This window comes from Salvelinus sp. IW2-2015, linkage group LG13 (genome assembly GCF_002910315.2).
Source record: "Salvelinus sp. IW2-2015 linkage group LG13, ASM291031v2, whole genome shotgun sequence".
NCBI classification, from domain to species: domain Eukaryota; kingdom Metazoa; phylum Chordata; class Actinopteri; order Salmoniformes; family Salmonidae; genus Salvelinus; species Salvelinus sp. IW2-2015.
Window position 1 is genome coordinate 43,996,311 of NC_036853.1, and position 13,680 is coordinate 44,009,990.

Below are 13,680 nucleotides of genomic sequence, written 5' to 3' on the forward strand. Positions count from 1 at the left end.
TAGTCCTCCTGGTTTTGACCCTTGCCTGTTTCTGAACTCTGTACCTGCCTGCCTGACCATTCTGCCTGCCTGACCATTCTGCCTGCCACTCTGTACCTCCTGGACTCTGAACTGGTTTTGACCTTTTGCCTGTCCACGACCATTCTCTTGCCTACCCCTTTTTGGATCAATAAACATCTAAGAGTCCAACCAGCTGCCTCCTGTGTCTGCATCTGGGTCTCGCCTTGTGCCCTGATATTGTCATTGGTTGCACTAAGTGCACTGTTTGTCTACATAACCTGGTTCAAGTATTAATGACATTACCCTGAAGAAGGCACAGTGATGCCGAACGTTGATTTACCCAATAAATTACTGGGTGTTTACATATGGAGTGTGCGACTATATTTTTGTAGTTTATTCACCATTAGTCAGCACCTCCACACAAAATAATTTTTCTGGATGTGCGCTTGCTCATGTTTTTTATTCTACCAATGTAATTAGAACAGCAAAAACAAATGTTTTGTCATAGCAGCTTGTTTTACTACTTTGTAAACAATGCAATTGTAAACCAACTCTGTATATATAGCCTCAAAACATGTTCTCAGACCATTTGGTCTATAACACAAACAGAAATGACCTGATCCACCACTCCTACATACTCCTATCTTCATTTGATAACTAGCACTGAATAAATATACTGTATACCACATTCATCTTTACTCATCTCTCTATTCTCAGATAGCCAGCATACCATTAATTTATATCCTAGCCTCATACTCTTCTGGATGTCCTAGTCTGCTGTGTTGCTCTTCCTCAGACCCACAGCTCAGAATGTAATCCAATATGACTTTATTGTCCCATTATGAAGCAGAAACTTGTCTTTTGTCAATGTCTTTGTTTTCCCGTTCAATAGGATATTTACAACTAAATAGACCATTGTGGCGAGAATACACATTTTTCAGATTCTTATCAATGTTTGAATTTTATGCCAAATGTTTGGATACTGTACATGTGAACTGTTTGGTGCATTTCATCCTCCTAGTTTTGCTTAACACACTCGTGACATTTTGGACCTGAAAGCGTATGGATAGAGTGGCATGACTCAACACCCACTCTTATTTGGATTCTTGGGTCAGTCTGGTGCTGTGGGTGGCAGCTCGGGCTCAAATTCAAAGAAACAACTTATCTCTGAAATCGACCCACTCTCTTCATGTTCTCCATCACTGACAGCAACAGAGCAACCTCAAATACAAAGTGTTTTTGTTGAATTTTGGTCTGCCCACTATTTCTCCCTGCCTGCCTTTTGGCTATACATGGACGTTGTTGTGCTGTAGTGTGATAAAGCAGAAAACATTGAATAAGAGAGGGTTCATACCAAACTCATCTGAGCTGAAGTCTTTTTTTGCTGCAAAATGGCACCACCTTGCTGTATTGTAACTATCAGGATTTCCATTTGACTCCAGTCTATTAAATTCTACCAGGAGCTGGTACAAAATCATGATCCAAGAATGAAATTCGATTGGTATCAGCCCCTGACCATGACTTTTATATGGTGTGCCCCCATAGAGAACCAGTAAAGATTGAGATTGACCTCTAACCTTAGCTGTGTGCTCCAATAGGGAGCCCTGTAGAGCGACCTCTAACCCTGTCTGTGTGTAGTCTCTGTAAGGGGATTACACAGTGTGGTTGCTGCCCCTGATAATCATTTACCTGTTCACCTTGCTGGTGGCCAACTGCTTCTGTTTGAGATTGTGATGGACATGCTCTTCTCCTGCTTTGCCACGGACACGACTCAACCAGCCACTCTTATTTGGATTCTTGGGTCAGTCTAACGCTGTGGGTGGCAGTTCCGGCACAGAGTCAAAGAAACTGTTTGTTTCAACCAAATCCATCATCATCAACAACAACAAAGAGCATCGTTAAATACAAAGCGTTGTGTCAGTCTGATAAACCAGATAAGATTGAATAAGAGAGGGTCCATACCAAACTCATCGGAGCTGAAGTCTTTTTTTGCTGTAAAATGGCACCACCTTGCTGTTTTGTTGCTATAAGTGTTTGGATTTGCAATTTGACTCCAGTCAATTAATTAATTGAAAATGTTTCAATACTTTTTCTACCAGGAGCTTTTCAAGTCACAAAATTAATACAGCTCAGGTGTGATCGGACCTTAGCCCTGTCTATTATGTCCTATCCAATAGGACCCCAGTAAAGAATGAGGAGATTGACCCCTAACCTTAGCTGTGAGCCCCAATAGGGAGCCCTGTGCAGAGCGACCCTGGCTGTGTGTAAACCCCTCTAGGCAACCCAGTGCAGAGTGAGGAGACAGTGCTGGTGTAGTACCGTGTCAGTACATGTTATGGTACCACACTGTGGGCTTCTTCTGTAACTCTCAATGAGTTTAAAACTCGAGTAAAAAAAAGATCAGAAGGAGTGTAAATGTTTCCTGTAGGTCGGATTGTATTGTTGTACTAATTGTATTGTATGTTTCACATTTTGTAATGTTAGCTGCTGCCTTTTTGGCCAGGTGTCCCTTGCAAAAGAGACTCTTGTCTCAATGGGCTTTTCCTGGTTAAATAGAAATAAATACATCTGGATCAGTCAGTTCATCCTGGCCTGCCAGCAGATGACTGTGGCCGGAGCTGTAGTCACCTACTACTTCACCAGGTCAGGAGAGAGTGTTGTGGTAAGTGTAATGAAATGCTATGTGCTGAATAAAATAGTCCCAAAAGTGTAAACCCCACCACTCTGGCACTCCATACAATCAAACACTCAAAGTATCTGAAAGAAAGGGAAAGGGAAATGGGGATGCCTAGTCAGTTGTACAACTGAATGCATTCAACTGGAATGTGTCTTCCGCATTTAACCCACCCAGAAAACAAATACTAGCTGAACGCAGGTCTGTCTCGTATCACTTATACTATTTCTAATTCTTCTTTTCCTCTTCTTTTCAGCTGCAACTGTCCCCCATCCTGTCGTCTATGCTGCATCTGGGCCCCTACCACCCCAACTGCTCCTTCATCACCACCCTGGTGGAGATTACTCCCCCATCCTCACCTACTTCCACAACCACCTCAAAGGAAAATGACTCATTTGATCATATTCACTGTCCTAAACCAACAACCAGCGCAAAGTCCTTTATCACAATAACCTACATCCACAGCCAGCTCAAAAGAAAAGTGTGTCCTTTATTATATTCACTGTCTTAGATCCACAGATCTGTTGTTTATTGTTCTCATCTACATCCAAAACTGTGGAACCAGCTCAAAGGCAGAGTATGACTTTTATCTTATTTGTTTATAAAGTATCAAGAACCAGCTTAGAGTACGTTTTTTTTTATCTCATTCACCTACCTCCAAAACCAGTTCATAGGCTAAGAATGTGCTTTGCTTTATCAGATTCACTTAAAGAGAGAATAAGAGGTTGAGAAAAAGAGTACCACTTTGTGGGATAGTCAATGTCAATGAAGGGGAAAGGGGATACCTAGTCAGTTGCACAACTGAATGCATTCAACCGAAATGTGTCTTCCTCATTTAAAACAACCCCTTTGAATCAGAGCGATGTTGGGGGCTGCCTTAATCGACGTCCACTTCATCAGAGCCCGGGGAGCAGTTGTTGTTGGGGGTTAACTGCCTTGCTCAAGGGCAGTTCAGCATTAGAGATAAAGGATATGAATAATTTAAAAAACAACATCATTTATTTTCAATTACTTATTATTTAAGGTCATTCCAGTTAATATAATATAAGATAATATTAATTTTCAGCAAATGCAATTATTTATATTAAGATGTACACAGTTTCCATTTTCATTTGATAATACAATTTCAAAGGACTTCCATGGACATTCTAATCATATGACATGTCAACCTGACTGAATATATTTCTAAATATATTTTTACATATAATGATTTGTAGATATAAATTGTAAATGACTTGTTGTGGAAAACTCCATTGTTTAATCAGTCTGTGTGGTTGACAGGAGAGATGATGAGAGGGGCTAGGTTTTTACCACCGGCATTATTGCAGGGGCTGAATAATGGATATAGTTTCTCAGTAAAGGTGCAGCCAGTGAAAGAGTATATATAAGACCTGGCCTCCACATCATAAAAAGAGACCTGACCCTCCTCATAATCCACAAATACTCCCACCTTCTGGGGCTTCTCTTTCAGGGACAGGAGGAAAGGGGGGTAGGTACCGGCTTTGTACACATTTCCATTCCTTAGCAACACAGTCCAGAGTCCATCCTCAGGGCTCAGTGAGATATTCCTCTTCCTGTCTATGGACTCTCTGGCCACTCCTAAAGTCCACTTAGTCTTCCCCTTAACCGTCACCTCATAGTAAAATCTCCCTGAGGAGAAGCAATCCTTTCCAAGGACAATGGCAAAACGATCAAACCTTTTTGGATTGTCAGGTAGATTCCGTAGTGTTTCTCCACATCTCACTTGTTTCCCATCCTCAGACAGGATGAGATCGGGATGTCCTGTGTCAGGATCCAGAGTCACATCCACTGCATACTGCTGAATCCTCTTCAGTTTGACTTCAGGCAACAGCTTCTCCATCTCTTTATTCAGCATTTCCTCCAGCTGAGACACAGCTGTCCTCACAGTCCCTACACAGAGATCACTGTGAACACTGATCTCAGACCAGTCCTTGGTGGATGGAGGGGTGCACATTAGAGATGTGAAGCTCTTCAGAAGTTGGAGGTGGTCCTCTGTGTGAGAGAGCTGCTCCAGCTCAGTGCTTCTCCTCTTCAGCTCAGTGATTTCATGCTCCAGCTCTTTAATGAGCCCTTCAGCCTGCCTCTCAGCTGCTTTCTGCTTCTTCTCAATCACCTCAATGACCTCAACCTGGCTTTTCTCAATGGATCGCACCAGAGCAGTGAATACCTGCATGCTGTCTGCTATCTCTCTCTTTGCATCTCTCTTGCTGAGCTCTACTGAGTGTTTGATCTCCTTTAGCTTCTGCAGTCGCTCTTGGATAATCTGCTGGAACTCTGCCTCAGTTTTCCCCAGCTGAACCTTCCTCTCTCCACACTCTTCATCTATAGGGACAGTGTCATGAGTCTTGTGGTCTGTCTCAGCGCAGAACTGACACACACACGTCTGGTCAGTCCTACAGAACAGCTCCAGGACTCTGTCATGCTTCTTACAGATTCTGTCTTCCAGGTTCTCCACGGGGTCAATCAGTTTGTGTCTCTTTAAGGGTGGGGCTATCTGATGAGGCTCCAGGTGAATCTCACAGTAAGAGGCCAGACACACCAGGCAGGACTTCAGGGCCTTGAGCTTCGTCCCAGTGCAGACATCACAGGCCACTTTTCCAGGATTGGCAGGGCAATCATCTTTACCTTCGTCTGTCATCCTTTTAAAATTATCTACAACCTCTCTGAACGTTGTGTTGACACGAAGCTCAGGTCGTGTGTAGAATGTCTCCTTACACAGTGGACATTGACACAGGTCATTGCTATCCCAGTACTTTGTGACACAGGAAATACAGAAGTTGTGTCCACATGAAGTGGATACTGGCTCAGTTAACACATCCAGGCAGATAGAGCACAGGAACTGCTCTTCAGTTAGGAGACTGCTGGAGGAAGCCATATCTAGACAGAGAAAGTGAAACTGTAAATCATTTCCTGGAATGAGTCAGCTCTCGATAGTTTTAGTGCCATCAGCTTGAATAAAGTTGTGATAAAAGTCAGTATAAACTTGCTAAATTACCAAAGGGAGGTAAACATAGGTACTGTAGATGAAAAACAGGAAACTACAGTAGAATGAACACAGTAAAAATAATCGGTACTTGTAAATCTCAACTCACCTGTCTGTGTGCTTGTGAGAGTGTGGGTACGTTCTCTGATTTTGTCTGTAGTTTAAACAGTATTATCAACAAAAATAAAGACACATTTCTAAAGAGTTTGACATAGTTTGCTCACGTGCGCAACATACAGTACAATAGATCTATCAACTTCAGTTTACATGCTCCTCCCCACCCAGTACCTCTATGTACAGCATGTGCTCTGGAACAAAATTAACCCTTTGCCCGGCTGATCTCTCTCTTCATTCCTGATACAATGTTTTACCATTTCAAATCAAACAAGAGAATAGTTTAATAAACCGGACTGTTTTCATTTTCACTAATCTTGGAAGAAATGTATTAATAATTAATATAACTTATGAAATATATAACTATGAATTATGAATGAAGTGTGATTTAGGGATGTTAAACAAAGGCTAATTTCAGAGGTATGGAAGGTTTTCCAAAGACATCAACAACAAACAGAATTCCAATTCCACATGAGGATGAACAAATATATTATAGTGGCAATGTACATTTCTTACCTTCATAGCTAATTATCTAACGCTCCTGTAGCCAATTTTCAACATTTATTTGTTTAGCATAGGGCTTTATTTTCTGCAAAATACAACTGTAAGCAGCTTATAGTTTACTGCTCTGTCACAATCGTTGAAATAACATTCGGACCAAGGCGCAGCGTGATATGGGTTCCACATCTTTTTATTTGTGAAATGCACAAAACATTTTTTTTTTTTAAAGCAAACGATACGTGACAATATGGAATGCTCACAGGCAACTACACATAAACAAGATCCCACAAAACACAGTGGAGAAATGGCTGCCTAAATATGATCCCCAATCAGAGACGACGATAAACAGCTGCCTCTGATTGGGAACAATACCAGGCCAACATAGAAAAAAACAACCTAGATTACCCACCCTAGTCACACCCCGACCTAACCAACATAGAGAATAAAAAGTCTCTCTATGGTCAGGGCATGACATGCTCAAAGAGAGGGCAAAGAGTGGTGGGCTATCAGTTATCATAGTGAATGTAGGTAGATGATGTAAATCAGCTAGTTAGCTGGATAGCTTGTTAGCTATGCTGTTGAAACTAGTCATTAACTGTGGTTGAAGTTCTGCTGCATACATCTGCCTCTTAGGCCTACTAACAAACAATCGAATTGAAGCCTTCCCTGTTCTTGACTGTGAGATGACACATGCAACTCAAAAGGGAGCCAGTACTACACTACAGTAACCATAGCTTCTGCCTGCAGGAGGAGCCACCAGGGTTGCCAGGTCTAGCTAACATTTCTAGCCCAATATCCCCTGAAAACCCACCCACGAGGCCTGAAAACTATCCCAAAAAGGAAGAGGGGATTTGACACATTTTCCATGAAACCCTTTTTCCATAATGTTATCGAGCAAATTAAGAAGGAATATATGAATAATATAGGAATAAGGAATAAGTCATTTTTAACAACGTAGGCTAAGAAGCAAAATTTGATTTTCCATCAATATAATAATTATTGCGAGTTTAAGAATATGTCACAAGAGAAAAGATAACTTGGCCTTATTAAACTCTCCAGATCATTTTCCGTCAGTGGATGTCGATTTAACTTGTTTTGACTGCTGTGATTAAGCAATAAGGCCGAGGAGGTGTGGTATATGGTCAATATGGGCAATATACCCTGACTAAGGGCTGTTCTTAGGACATAGCCCTTAACCGTAGTGTATTGGCCATATACCACCAACTTCTGAGGTGCCTTATTCCTATTATAAACTGGTCAACAACATAATATATATATTTTTTTACATCATCTTTGAAATGCAAGGGAAAGGCCAAACAGTGTAGATTCTAGGTGTAGTTTAGATGTTGTCCACAAGATAGCAGCAGTGTGTGTAGAACGTTTCAGACTGATCTATTGAAGAATTACATCACTACACAATATTTTGTATCAAGTCTGCCAGGTGTCCTTCCCGAGTTTGCCCAAATGTGCCTAATGGGTAAATTGATACATTTTCAATTACACAACTACAGAGAACATACAAAAATTCTATGGTAATACAAAATTAAAGTGTAGAGTACTCCCAGGAATGTCATACATAATGGATCATTAGCTTCCCTACAGAAAAGACACTAACCTTCACACATCTAGATGGCCGGGCAGGGTGGGTGTGGAGCCAGAGACAGCAGTGGGGTCAAACTGTTCCTACATTTCGCTGTAATAGCTACTATAAATTGGACACTGCAGTTAGATTAACAATAATTTAAGCTTTCTGCCAATATAAGACATGTCTATGTCCTGGGAAGTTGGCTGTTGTTTACAACTTCATTTAAGTCACATTATCGCATATTGAGCAACAACTATCCTGATTTAGTGGGCCCGATCCAGTAGAGGTTATTAAACAAGTAGTCATTGCAGATGTATGGAAGGTTTCCGACAACATTTAACAACAGAATTCAAATTCCACATGGGGATGAACAAATAGTGTCAGTCTAGGTAGATTTATCAATTATATCCTAGATTGTGTCTTTACACATACTCACTTTAGCTTATACCAACTACCAGTTGAGGGAGCAGGTGCTCAAAGTGAAAAAAGGGCACCCTCCCAAAAAAACATTTATATTTTCTGTTTATTTATTTCACCTAATTTTAACTTTGTCTGAAAGAGTACATGTTCTGTTTAACGTCAACTTCATAAAACATGTTTTCCCATCTCAAGAGAGAGAAAGAAAGACTATAGTAGCTGTCAATTAATGGCCAATTAAAGTAACATGGTTGATAGTAACAAAGGTTGATGATTTAATCTCGAATCAGCCATAAATCCCTTTATGACAGGGGGAAGGAAAGCTTGTTCTGTGTAACAGAGAATGGCAATTGAATGCTAGCTTAATTTCTTTTTGAAATTGTTAATTACAAAATGTGCCTATCTAACAGGCTTGACGTATTATGCTCGATGTGCTCAGTTTTCACTACAAAACACAAGAAAATTGCCAAAAATAGTAGAACCAGCTCACCTGCTCTTACACTATAATTTGACTATTAAATGTTCACTATGTTTCTTTTGAAAAGCAATAGTTGCACCATGATAAAATGAGAGTTCAGTTCACGTAATAGGGTTGACCTTAAAATTAGGGAAATGTAAATTAAGTAATCACTTTAACTAAAGAATAATCTTGAGAAATGACTTTGTCAAAGCAACAAAATAACTACGGCTTTACAATGATGGTGAAAACGTATAAACATGTTGGGGTTAAGTGGGTTAAAATCTTCCTAGAAGTCCTATAAACAGGACAGAGGAAATGAGATTTATCAAATTTTCCATGTGGTTCACATTAAAGGGCACTTCATTTAATATAACAGGTTTAGATGTTAAACCTCTAAGACATCCTCTTAGATGTTAAGTCCCCAATATGGGGGACTTTAAGTGGTTCTGGACTGGTTCCGACTTACATTTTGGTGTACAATGCACCCTGCGTGTGTCATAGGGTCCCGTGTCTTACAGTGCCAGAAAACGCCATCTCACTGCTCTCCCTGCTCTCCCCATCTCACGCCATCTTACTGATTCATCTCGCTGTGATATTTTCAGCTGGATCTAGAGCTCTCAACATGAAAAAATACTAAATAATTTAATCGAATTGAAATAAGATCACATTTTCTTGGTCACAGATGTATGAAATCACTTCGTGCTTAAAGCTGAAGTTGTAATGAGTCTGCACACATTTGAATGGTGTCTGCATCCCAGTGGATGTTTAGGAGAAAATTGTCTGTCAACAGTTTAATGAAATAGTGCCAATATTACACTTTTAATTTTGGCACTCTTTTTCAGAATTTGTCTAGTCTTAGTAATTTTGACAAAAATATTATTAAGTGATACCCACTGGGCACAGACGTAAATTCAACGTCTATTCCATGTTGGTTCAACTTCATTTCATTGATGTCACGTTCTGACCTTAGTTCTTTTGTTATTTCTTTGTTTTAGTATGGTCAGGGTGTGAGTTGGGTGGGTTATCTATGTTTGTTTTTCTATGTTGGGTTTTTCGTTTGGCCTGATATGGTTCTCAATCAGAGGCAGGTGTTAGTCGTTGTCTCTGATTGGGAACCATATTTAGGGAGCCTGTTTTCTATTGTGTTTTGTGGGTGGTTGTTTTCTGTGTCTGTGTGTTCCACACGGAACTGTTTCGGTTTTCGTTCGTTCACATTATTGTTTTGTACTTCAGTGTTCAGTTTGATCCATTAAATATTCATCATGAACACTTACCACGCTGCGCATTGGTCCTCCTCTCTTTCTCCCAACGACGATCGTGACAATTGAAAGGATGTGGAAACTATTTTGATTCAAACATGATTTAGTCTAGTTATTGTCAAAATCACAAATACAGTTGGCCATTTATTCAAGTAAATGCTCTTTCATTTTAGTTACATCACATTTGTATTGCCTCATTAACCAGTTACATGTAACTAAATGTAATCGAAAATGTAATCTACTTAATATTCAAAAGCAATTATTTATTATGAGAGGGCTGTAAACAATAACTAGTAATGCTGCATACTCCGAGAAAGTTTAAAATCTCACCTTTCTTGTAATAATAGTTATAAATTGCTGAGGTGTAGTCAGTTTTGAGGACACAACCTCAAGCGCAAAAGTACAAATATGAAAATATTAAATATTTTATGATGTATTTCCTATTCAACAAAACTGTATGAATAAGGCTTGAAATGACTTATATGCTTTCTAAATGTAGTATAATCAAATTATAAAACAACTAAATACAATAGTTCACCTTCCTTATAACTGTAAAATACACATTTGTATGTTTAGTGTTGGAGAAAATGTGCATATTATCTAAATGTCTCTCTCATCTCATATTCATCTTGTCTGTCTATGACAAACAGAAAGTGTTTTTTTGTTTAAAATATATTCATTATTTTAGTTTAATGACTATAAATCGATCTCTGAATTTGGTACAGTGATGAAACCACTCTCTCCTGCTGCTCTACAATGTAAGGATAGCTTTGTCAGTGGCTGTGAAGTAGGGTTCAGCCAGGAGTTGATGGACAGTTGGAAGAGCGAATGAAATAGTAGGAGGAGGGACTACTGTGTCCGTGGGAACCAGGGCAGTTCGAATTATAAGCGATAATGTCAGTTGGAACCGGTATCAGTACCACGGAGGTCCCCTAAATAGGGGACTTTGCATCTAAGAGGTTCTCACCTATAGTAAACATCAATCACTGACTTCCATGCGCACAAACATACAGTACACAGCCTTGCCCTACTACATATTTTTCTGCATAACACCCTATTCTCTTCCCAACAGCAGAAATATGACAAACATACTGAAAGATTAGTGGAATCTGTGTGGGTAGTTGGACAGGTAAGATGACTCACAGTGAAGGTGAACAGGTGGTCACGGGTCAGGTGACAGAGGAATGGATGAGACTGAGGCAGAAATTCCTTTAACCATAAAGTGGTATATTTACTGGGTAGTAACAAAGGAAACAGAATAACATGTATCCAATCAAATTCATAATCACAAAGGTCAAATCATAATAATTCATTATTAACATAATTAGGTAATTCAGCAATTCAGTTCAATAAGAAGTCAATAGGAATCATCCTTGAGTCATTTAGGCTCTTAACTATTTATTATAATCATGAGAAGAATATCACAAATAATTCAATCAGTGATCGGTTATTCAATCTATAATCCCCATTAGTTTGATATCAGAATTGATCAGTTCAGCAAACAATGACGTTTCATATTTCACCCTTTCAAGTTTGTCTTCATATGTACATGTAACTTCATTACATATTAACCATATATCGATGGCATGATTGGCCTGTGATGATCTGTAGGGCCGTGATCATTGACCATTTACATTACACAATAGGTTTGATGCGTGCGCTCCAAGCCGCGCTCTGCGGTAATAACTATAAACAATAACTGATGGCCCGCTCTCCCGATCCCAATAGATAGTTTAGATGAAAAGGTAACAGAATCATGGATGCACAGAACTTCTGGATTAGACGGAGTTAAGGAAGAGAAAGCAGTGAGATCGGGCGATCTGTCGGACATTTCCACCTGACCTAATTAAAGCGCCCCTGGCCCAGCTGAGCAAGTGGCCATGAATTAAAGGATTCTTCCACCAACTCCATGGGCCTTTTCTACACATACAGTACCAGTCAAAAGTTTGGACACGCATACTCATTCAAGGGTTTTTCTTTATTTGGACTATTTTCTACATTGTAGAATAATAGTGAAGACATCAACACTATGAAATAACACATATGAAATAATGTAGTAACCAAAAAAGTGTTAAACAAATCAAAACATATTTTATATTTGAGATTCTTCAAAGTAGCCACCCTTTGCCTTGATGACAGCTTTGCACACTCTTGGCATTTTCTTAACCAGCTTCATAAGGTATGCATTTCAATTAACAGGTGTACGTTGTTTTAAAAGTTTATTTGTGACCCGCTTCTGGAAACTAGGTTTATGTCAAAGGGTCACTACTTCACAAGAGAGCCGTTTGAACATACATTTTTATTTTTATTAAGATAGTTTTTTTGGGCAGAAATGTCTTCTCGAACATGTGAACTTTCATGTGCCTTAATAACAAACTTGTATGCCATCTGTAAATACGAATAAAATTGTTAAATTACGACCGTAGTTGGTTAAGCCATAGAAAAAAATAGCAACCTTCCCGCTAGCCATGATTGGCTGAGATAATGAGTGTGCTGGATATGCCGAGATTTTGGATTGGCCTGCCATATATGGCACGCTTCTGTCTAATTGAGCTGGTCAGTATGTGTAGAGTAATCCTGTCTAACACTGCTTTTTTTTATGTATCAGTATTAAAACTTAACAAAGGACTCCAGTATGCAAGTATCCATTTCAATAGAACATCACTGCAACAACTGTTTCAGAGCACTCTCGTCCGAGTGTACCAGAGCGCAAGATAACTGATAAATTTACGAACACTCAACACCAGTTGAATATGACCGGTGTCAGTAAACGTCAGCAAAAAAAATTGATTAAATTGTTGCCAGGAGCACAGTTAGTCACCAACGCTCTGGATAACATGAAAACAGCCTAACCAGCTCTGCTAGGGCGAGTAAAATGGTCATAGTTTGGGTGGGGGCTAAAGCTTAAGATGATTCTTATGGCATTGCACACGGTCAGTGTGAACCAGAATGACTTGACACAACAACAGGCCAAGCAAGCTGTACATACAAAACGGAAACGACACAGGACATCTTATATAATGAAAGGGGTTGCAGTCTGCCATGAAGCATTCATCCATGTACATGGGTAAGTCTAGCTACAGTTACAGATATTACACGTTTCTGCTAGTTATAGCCTAATGTTAGCTAGCAAACTAGCTAACATTGAACCTATTTGGTTAACTTTAGCTAGCTACGACAATCGGTTTGTATTGCTAGTACTCTATGGATTGGGATTATGGTTCTTGTTTAGCTAGCTAGCTCCTAATATAAAAAAAGACTCCTTGAAGCTGACTGTTAGCTAGCTAGCTGACGTTAGATGGCTGGCTCGCTAGCTAACATTACGTTTAAGATCTGTGTGTAGTAATGTTATCTCAGAATGCCATTTCACATTGCTAGTTATAGCCTAATGTTAGCTAGCTAACTAGCTAACATTGAACCTATTTGGTTAACTTTAGCTAGCTATGACAATCGGTTTGTATTGCTAGTACTCTATGGATTAGGATTATGGTTCATTGTTTAGCTAGCATGTCTAACAACAGACTCCACTTCGCCAGATGATTACATGACCCATCGAGTTAGCCAGGTGTGTCTGACAGTGATTACGGCTATCTATTGTATAATAATGCCAAAATATTTGTATCTGGAATTTGTCTTTCAGCATCAGTAGAACACGCCTGACTCTCC

At 39.6% G+C, this 13,680-nt stretch overlaps 1 protein-coding gene across 1 annotated transcript; it reads right to left on the bottom strand.

Moving 5' to 3' along the window:
* Positions 1-3,150: 3,150 nt before the first annotated feature.
* On the bottom strand, positions 3,151-5,940 carry LOC111971580 (E3 ubiquitin-protein ligase TRIM21-like). The gene is made up of 2 exons (XM_023998422.2): positions 5,788-5,940; positions 3,151-5,572 (listed from the first exon to the last, which is right to left on the bottom strand). The coding sequence occupies exon 2, from the start codon at positions 5,568-5,570 to the stop codon at positions 3,936-3,938; it is 1,635 nt and encodes a 544-aa protein (XP_023854190.1). The 5' UTR covers positions 5,571-5,572; positions 5,788-5,940; the 3' UTR covers positions 3,151-3,935.
* Between the last annotated feature and the right edge of the window lie 7,740 nt (positions 5,941-13,680).